Consider the following 9,484-nt stretch of genomic DNA (forward strand, 5'->3'; position numbering starts at 1 on the left):
GTCTCCCGGTCGTGGGGATGGAGAATGTCACACCGCGGGCGCTCAGCGCAGCTGTGCCCAGAGAATAAGAGGGGAGAGACGGATAGAGGAGGCGGGGACAGAGCCGCGGTGCCCTTGCGGGGTAAAAAGATCGACACTGTCGCTCAGGGTTAAAAATAGACAGCATTTTGTCAGTGTTTCTGGAAAATGGTTATTTTACGAGGAAACGAAACGACGTCTGCGGTCAGGGTCAGTCTACCCGAGCTGTCACACAAATAAGGTAAAGCGTAACCAGGTCGAAAATGTCGTTACTTGCGTTTTGGTACCGTGTTAAATTTGGCCAGAATGCATGTGTTCGTCGTTTAGCGTTCGTGGAACAGAGGCGCATGTTGTGAATGACGAATTAAACGCGTTTAGTGCTGGTTTTAGCCGAAACCTCAATGGCATGCGCTGATTTTGGGGCTGTGATCTCTCATTTTGCCTTCATATTCATGCTCGGAAATTCCGTTTCCGTCAGTGTCAGTCAGGCTTTTGCGATCAAATCATTCAGTCAGCTTTTCCTCTATTACAGATGGCTCGTGTGATTTGATCTTTTCATAGAAGTGGTGGTTATGTACAGTTGTTAGATATTATCTCAAGCCTGCTGTGGTTGGACAGGACTAAATGGCTGTTCACTGTTACGGTTGCTGTTGGTTATCTGTGTATTAAACCGACGTTATTAGTGCATTGACTCATTTAACGCGTTGACAGATTCGGCATGTTGTCAGTAGAGAAAAACAGCGCACTAAACCACTGAGAAACTCCTTAGATCGATTGCTCTCAAATTAGATCATCCTGATGAGGTGAAAATGTTTCTGTCGTCTAGTTTAGCACTGTGCCCAACACAATAACTGTTCTGGATGCTTTTTATTGCCCTGACAGCATATTCTTTTCATGAGCATTTGTGTGGCTTCACACTCTGATTCGTTGTTTTTCTAAATTTTTGTCTAAGCCGTTTAGTGCTATGTTTTTAACAATTTAAAATTTATTCTTTTTGTTTCCTTCACAGGAAGCACATCAGATCATTAATTCTGTCACCATCATGCATGTAGCTGGACGTAAAAGGATTTGCAACCTTTAACACAGTGAGGAAAGAAGGACCAACTCAGAGGTGTCGTGTTTGAAGAACAGCTAAATATTTTCCGCCCAAGAAAGACCAATCATCTGTGTACGGACATGGCCAGCCCTCAGACGAGTCTGAAAACCCCTTTCAAAGACCTGACGTCATTCAAAGGCAACATGAAGCGGCTGTACAGGGAGCGACTGGAGGATGCACCCATTAAAAAGCGGGTAATGGCGGAGATGCACCTGAAACGACGCAGTCTGGAGAGCGTCCCCAAGCCCCCGAAGGTCAAGAAGGAGCGCGAGGACAACAGCAGCTCAGAAATGGACATCGAGGAAAGAGAATTCCACGTCGTCGGGGCTTCCAAGGCTTTAGATCTCAGCGCCGGCCTCAAGCACACTCTGGCACAGTTCACGCTGAGCAGCCAGAGCTCCCTGGGAGGTCCTGCTGCCTTCTCAGCAAAATCTGCGCAGGAGTGCGCCTCTCCTGCTGGCATGGCTCCCCTACCGTCTCCCCCAGTCCTCGGAGGCGGCCCGCTCTTGGTTCCCTGCGACAGCTCCACAGAGCTCACCCATTCTCTGCTTGAAGGAGAGTCCATCTCCTGCTTTGTTGTAGGTGGCGAGAAGCGTCTTTGTCTGCCACAGGTACTCAATTCGGTGCTGCGAGATTTCTCTCTGCAGCAGATCAACGCAGTCTGTGACGAACTTTACGTTTACTGTTCCCGATGCGATGCCGAGCAGCTGCACATCCTCAAGGTGCTGGGCATCCTGCCTTTCAACGCACCTTCCTGTGGCCTGATCACCCTAACTGATGCCCAACGCCTCTGCAATGCCCTGCTCCGCCCGGGTGCCGCCCTCTCGGCCGGCCCCAACAGCAAACTGCCAGGCCAAGGCCTGCTGAAGGAGAGCGAGGCCAGTTTTCAGGTTGAGCACCAGTGTCTGGGCAAGTGCCAAGGCCTGTTCGTGCCCCAATTCTACATCCAGCCGGACGCTCCTTGTATTCAGTGCATGGAATGCCAGCTGCTGTTTTCCCCGCAGAACTTTGTAATGCACTCACACAAGTCCCCTGACAAGAGGACCTGCCACTGGGGTTTCGATTCAGCCAAGTGGCCCTGCTACCTACAACTGGGCCGCAAGCATGAGGGCACACCGGAGGAGCCGCAACTCAAACAGCTGCTGAACGAGATGAAGGAGAAGTTTCACTACCAGCTAAAGAGGCCTCTGGACAAAGTAAGTGTCTTTTCCTTCCATGTTTGCTAGTTCACTAAGGTCAAGTTTTGCAAGTGGATTTGCACGTGTGTGACCAGATGGTAATGTGTGATAGTCTGCAGAGGAGACTGTTTGCTATTGTCTGGGCCAGGCTGCAGTTGTTTTGATAAACTAGTGTTGACCCAATTTTATGAGGTGGCACGAGGCAGGTGGGGACTTATGGCGGGAGGGAGGGAATTTCAGTTGGTCTGGCTGAAGGGGAAGTACATTATCCTCCCAGGTCAGAAGAGGGTCGTCTTTGGGGGGTACTTGGGCATAGCACATCCTTAAATTTGATTTGATATACATAAGTGTGTGGATTTTTACCTTGAATGTGGTATTATAAAAATAAAATAAACGGATGAAGGTGATAATAATAATGCAAAATTTAACAAAAATTTAAAATAAAATATATCAAACATACAATTTCAAATCTAACATCCACAAATTAACATTTCATTATTCTTATTTCTTTATTTTTATTTTATTTTATATTTGATTTCCAATTTAGTTTGTTTTGCATTTTATCATTGTTAGATTTTCAGATTTTTGGATTTTCAAGTTAATTTAATTTTTAGTTTTATTATTTTATTTCTGTTAAATTAATGCGCTTACTGGTATCATTTAAACATCTTTAAATTTCGCAGCAAAGTCTAGTATTTTTGCTGTCTAGTGGCATTGTCATGTTTAATAATGTCATCTTTTTTGTTAGTTTTAGTATTTTTTTATGAATGTTATATTTTATGAATGTTCAAGGCTTTCAGTGTGAGCTGCTTCCAGTTATTTTAGCTGTATGAAAACAGTTTGATGTAATGCTTGATACTGTAAACTTGTATTTGATAACATATTATTTTAATTTATTATCATAATTATACACACAGTGGTTTCTAGCCAAATAATTTTACCGTTCACTGCACTTTGTTATTCTAGTTATTTACCTATAGCAGCTAATAAATCAGAAGCATTGCAAATTCACAGAAAAAAATAGCTTAATTCCAAGTTAAAAAAATAAGATTTTATTTTGTGTCATCTGTAGAAGGTGCCCTTTTTAATAGGGAAATTTGTAATGTAATCATTGTATTGGGAAAAGCCCACATTGCGTGATTGCATAAAGTCAGAACACTGGAGATTCTTCCACTTTCATGATGTGACCTTTGAAACAAAACTCCACAAACTGTACTAGTGCACTAAAAACTATAGAAAGGTCATCCTTTTGGGGGAAAAAAGGTCTGGATTGTTTCACTCCCATTGACCAGCCATGTCTCATGACCCCCTTGACCAAGCCAGAGCTTTTTTTGTTGTTCATGCTCATGTTAGACAAAGATTGACCCCCTGTTGGTGCTGTTAGAGTTTTTTTTTCAAATGCAAGTGGCAGCAGTTAATGGTTTAACAGTGTGGTAACGTTCCAGTAGACACAATTATTTTTAGTTTAGAGCTGATGCGAGTGAATGAATGCATGTGTTCTGTCTAAGTGAGGAAGAAAAGCCCCGGTCTCTCCTGTGTGCTTATGCAAGTGTGCCGGAAATACCGTCTGGTGTCTCGTCTAGCACCCAAACCACATTCCTGCTTCCGCCCTCCCTCCCCCCAACACACACACTTCATGTACTAAAACAGACCTTGAGTCTGTCAGTCATACAGTCACATCTGCTGCACAGACTGACCTAACCCTGACACACAAACAGCCAGTAACACTGTAACACTCAGCTCACTTATGCTTAACACACACTAATGAAATTGATTCACACGCACACGCTAAACGCCCCCAGGGATCATCTCTGCTGCGCTCGGCTGAGGGTGAGATATCAAACTCCCAGAAATACGAGTGAGTCAGTGACACCTTCTCTTTACATGTTAACTGTCGAGCTCCTGACACATCCCTGTCTGGCAGCGTCTTGCACCTGCCCTGACGCTTTGCCTGATCCTTCTCTTTTTCTTTTGTGATTTTTCTTGGCTGCCCTGTTATTTTTCAATTAATTTAGTCATTTAATTTTAAGCTGTAAGGAGTTTTCCAGGTTTAATGTAGTTTTAAATGGTCTAAAACAGGAGGTTTTTCACCATAAATTATGATAAATGTGACAGTCATGTTTTGTTCATTTATGTTGTATTAAGCAAAATTTGAAGGTTTAAAACACATATAGGAAGTTCAAATATATTTATGTACTATGATGATATTTATTAACATTTTGAATCAGTGTTTATTTTTATATTTATTAGTTCTCACATTTAAATTTTAGTTTACATTTTTAGTAGTTTAGTTAAATTCCTATTTAGCTTTTATTTTTATTTCAGTTTTAGTTTTTATAATTTTAATTTAATAATTTTAACTTGACTAAAACTGAAATAAAAAATAAACTTAAGTTAAATGTATTAAAATGATTAAATTAAAATTATTAAAATTATCAAAGCTAAAACGGAAATAATAGCCTATTTTTGGTAATTTTACAAATTTTAATTTCATAATTTTAACGTCATCTAATATTTTTATTTTATTTCAGCTTTATTTGAATTACTGTAAATGATTTCTAACTAATATAGATGTAGTTTCAGTTAACAGTAACAACACCGATTAGGAGTGAAGCGGTGTCAAAGAAACGGGTGCTTACAGTTTTGTGTTAAACGGCTTTTGAAGGAACTGTAAACAGACATATGTGCGTGCGTGAAAGGTCATTACTCAGACACTGAGCTTACACGGGTCGTGCCGATAAAGAACAGCAACACATGCGCACTCATCTGCTGGCTTCCATATCAAGAAATCGCTACGTTACGTGCATGTGTGTCTGTACGGGAAGCAGGGCAGACAGGCTCATCAGTTTACTGGGTGAAATGTTCACTCTAAACATCTGTGATGCTGGAGTGCCAGAACAAGTGACTCAGAGTTTCCACAGGTGGCCATGTGGATGTTGGTGACGATCAGACCCTCACCGCCAGACTTCTGCACACGGCACTTCAGCTTGTTCAGAACCAGCCCACTTCCCCTTCATCAAGGACACTGGCTGTGTTTCAAAACCTAGTGAGCTGTGTTTGCCTAGACAGAACATTCTAGCCACTGTTGAAACATGCCTGTGATCTATACTATAGAGATAATAACCTATTTTATTAATTAATTTTTTCTTAATGGTTTCTAAAGCATTAACAAAAGTCTTAATGAAACTACAAAACTGTACATTTTTGTGTGCCAAAATAAATAATTAATATCCAAAAAAAAATTTTAAACAGAAAAAATTAACAAGTAAAATTTTAACATAAATAATCACATTTACAAATATATTTTTTTGACACACAGCTGCCATTCCAGGTGTTCTAGAGAGAATTCTAAAGAACTTTCTTGGATGGCTTTTGAATTCGTGTATGTCTGTATTTATGTCTGTTGCCTAGGCACTGTATCCGGTTGTTGTGTCTATAGAGCAAGTTGTTAAAGCTCATGGCTAGATGGGGACCACCTGACCAGAGACTGTCAGAACACAAATCATTTTTAGACTCCACACCCAAGTTTAGATTTATCTGATGTTAGATTTTCCTTCTAAAATTAAAATGTTGTGGCCTACTGGTTAGCATGCATGCATCAACAGTACAATGAGCCATGCTGCTCATTTTGTTGACGCAAGTTTGACTCATTTAGGCTTGTGACATTACCCGATCTGTTTCTCCTCATCATTTCCCGTTTCATTACGCTTTTCTAATCATGCCACTTGGGTCTCGCAGATAGTTAGTGTGTGTTTGTATGATTGTATGACAGTGAAAGACGGGCAGATGTGATGGTTTGAGGCTTGGTGTGCAGACGTGTCTGGCAGACAGATGGAGTCCTGTCGATCTCCCACAGAGGCTGAGACAGCGGCTGCGGTGCAGACACCAGACAGCTGCCTTTCGCTTTTCCTCTCTTTCTCTCTGTTTGTGTCTCTCTATCTTCCGTTTTGTAATTGTGAAATCAGTGACTTCATGCACCACAGGCACGGAGACCAATTCTCCCCTATCTCGCTCTCTTATTTCCACTTTCTGTATTTCTTTCCTTCCTTTTTCAATCTACGAGAGAAAAACTGTCATTTTCCTGTCTGACTGTGTTTTGTTCTCTCGTCCTGTACCTCGACCACAAACCTCATCTGTGACGTACCTTGTCAGACTTTTTTCTCTCTCTCTCTCTCTCTCTTTTTTTCCTCTGGTTTTGCTTCCTCTTTCAGCCACAGTCCTTCTTTTTGCTTTGCTGTTTCCATTTAGTCACGTGTCTATCATTTGTCATACTACAGTTAGTTCCGGTCTTCTAATTTGATTGGATATGTGGTGTTTTCAGGAAAGCCCTTTATTTTTCTTTTTTTATAAAAGCCTTACACCGTGTCCTAACTACATGCGACGCGACAAGATTCCAACGACAAGCAATTTGGCTGTCCACACCAAACGTGACGTGACACCACAACGCGACAGAATCAATCAAATATCATAGTCAATCAAAAGTGTGTGTGGGTGGGCTCTCTCTGGAAGCGCACTGCACTCAAGTCCCAATGCAATGGATAAGTTCATGATCTAATTCATAAATATTAAACCTTTTTAACATTATTATTAAGTGACTGATACCATCTTTATGGAATACACCTGTTGGTTCACATTGAGTTCACAGTTTTAACGTATATCTTTGTTTTAATTTATATTCAAGATCTAAGGTAAACTATCTATTATTGCTTTCAGTATGATTATAAGGTCATACAAAATTATATTTAAACTCATATTAGACACATTTAACTTTGAATAAAGCACATAATCACCTGAGTTTATTTACTGTCATATAGTTTGTATGTTGTTGTTCCAGTCGCGACGTCACGGAACGTTTCACAAATAGAAATTTTGCGTGTCGCGATGCCGTCGTGGCTAGTTAGGACAAAAACTCTGATAAACATGGAAAAGATACCTTTTATCGCGGTCACAGTGTCTATGTGATTCACTCAAGCTGTAAACTTGTGCATTGCTTGGTTGCTTCTTCTGCAGCCAATTTGGCTAATTTTGGAGGAAACATTAACAAAATGACTGTATTGTGTGTAAAATGTGAAGTACTCAACTTGTTTATAGGTTTACTCATGTGTTATGTCTTCACCATTTGCTGCTTATGTATTCTCATTCTCTCCACCTTAGTCTCTGTTCCGGCAGCACTAAGGTGGGGTCACATTAGCAAAAATTTGCAGGCAAAAAAGGTCCATTGTTTATCATCAGTAGTGTAGAGATGCATTAAGCGCTGCTCACACAGAAGAGCTTTTTAACCATGCAGCTTTCTGTTCTGGTCAGTGTGGTGAATTTCTTTTGACCAACTTGAACACAAGTGAAATTGTAGTGGGAAACTTTTCACCCACATGCGAAACTCCCGAATTGCACGGATTCCTATTGAAATTTCACCTGGTAAATTTCAGTGGTAAATGTGACAGCACCTTTAGATCAATATTACTAAGGGTTGTTCTGCTTTTTTATTTTCTGTCTGATCTCTCCAAACATGGCATTTTCAGCCATCTGCAAAGCACGACATTGTATCTTGGGAACTTTATCTTCATACCGCCTGTGTTTGGTGAGAGATAGAAGGGTAATGAAAGGTCAGAGGTGGTGGAGGCTCAGGGTTTTGTCTTTTTGATCGAGGGTGTTGTTGAGCTCAGGGTTTACTCCAGTGTAAATATCAGAGACTCCAGTGGATGCAACTCAGCCCCTCAAAATAAGCAGCCGAATGACCTAATCAGTCTCTGTTTACATAAAGGGAACGGAGGGCAGTGAGTGTGTGTTTATGGGGGAGAGAGAGCGAGTGAGGAGAACTATTGATCTGGCTGGAGTGGATGAATTCAGTCAGACAGTAACTGTGTGTGTAGAAGAGAGAGAGACAGGCTGAAGAAGTGTGAGATTGATTTACACAATATCCTAACCAGGGCTAGTTTTTTTTTGCCTTCAATAAAAACGCTAAATGATAAAAATCACTGCTAAACAGAACTTATTTTTCAAAATGTCATTTATTATGTCAAGTCTGGTCAGGATGCATTGTCAGACTAGTTGTGTAAAAAAAGTAGTCTTTTCGCACACATGCAAACACAAATAAATGTAAAAAAAAAATGCTAATGCATATACAAATGTGTTCACTGATGAATATGAACAGAGTTGCTGACAAATGCACATTTACTTGAATGGATAAACAAAAAAATAGACAGGTGTGCACATCCATTGGCCATAGACATGATGAGACATGGTTAGATAAAGGTACTAATAATAGTGTGGTATATGAAAAAAAGAGGATAAAGATATCAGGATGTATGGTTCAGCTCAGGACATGCTGGCGGTAGCCGGCTTCAGCAACTTTTACACTTTCCTTCTGCTCTATTCATGGTGAAGCATTCACCTTCATCGAGATTTGTGGCAGTCCATGTGCTCAGGCGGTCACACACTCCGAGCTCCGTTCATTTATTTCCAACTGTTTGTCCTCATGCACAAACAAATCACTAACTAACCCCAAAGCCCCCCAAAAAAGCACACACTCTGTGATTTGGCAATCTGTCCTAATTATATAAAGTCCAGAGTTCCTGTTGGCCGTTAAGATGACATACTCCTCCCTGTTGGCTCAACATTCGGACACTGTGGGCAGATTGGGGGCCCTGCTCTTTGTGTTCAAGCTGGGAATATTGTTGTACCGGTCTTTCGCCAAGTCCCTGGAGATGAGCCAGCAGCCAGAACAGACCCAGGACGACGCAGACTGCGGATAACCCAAATTCGTCAAGACATGCTCAACTATTCAGCCAGGTAGTTCAACTGCCGTGGAGAGCATTGGCGTCACTTTTTAGTTAGAGAAATCTCATGCGTTTAAAAGACAAGAGCAATGCCTGCTGTTGATATAATGGTATTTTGTGTCATATTAGCACTTTATATAGTTTTTTTTATGGCTACAGCATTGGGACAAGCTCACAAAAAATATGCAAGAAGCAATAAAAATGTTGATTATACTTGCAATTCATTTCTTTGCATTTATGCACTTGGCAGATGCTTTTATCAAAAAATTACTCTCATTACATTGAAGTTATACATTTTGTCATGCATTCCTATGGGAATCGATCCTATGACCTTGGCATTGCTAGCGCCATGCTCTATTTTATGAGCTACAAGAATGCATTCATTACAGCAAGGTATATATAAAATAGGTTATATA

General features: G+C 40.8%; 1 protein-coding gene across 2 annotated transcripts in view; it reads left to right on the forward strand.

Annotated features, from left to right (window-relative positions):
* The first annotated feature begins 1,031 nt into the window (after positions 1 to 1,031).
* The window catches only part of LOC107738174 (ski-like protein), a 29,446-nt gene continuing 20,993 nt past the window's right edge, over positions 1,032 to 9,484 (forward strand). For both annotated transcript variants that reach the window (XM_016549897.1, XM_016549898.1), the window contains exon 1: positions 1,032 to 2,310. In XM_016549897.1, the coding sequence (XP_016405383.1) occupies positions 1,195 to 2,310 (1,116 nt within the window). In that variant the 5' untranslated portion in view covers positions 1,032 to 1,194. The remainder of the gene's footprint in view (positions 2,311 to 9,484) is intronic.

Source organism: Sinocyclocheilus rhinocerous, unplaced genomic scaffold, assembly GCF_001515625.1.
Source record: "Sinocyclocheilus rhinocerous isolate Xijiao unplaced genomic scaffold, SAMN03320098_v1.1 scaffold254, whole genome shotgun sequence".
Classification (NCBI taxonomy): Eukaryota; Metazoa; Chordata; class Actinopteri; order Cypriniformes; family Cyprinidae; genus Sinocyclocheilus; species Sinocyclocheilus rhinocerous.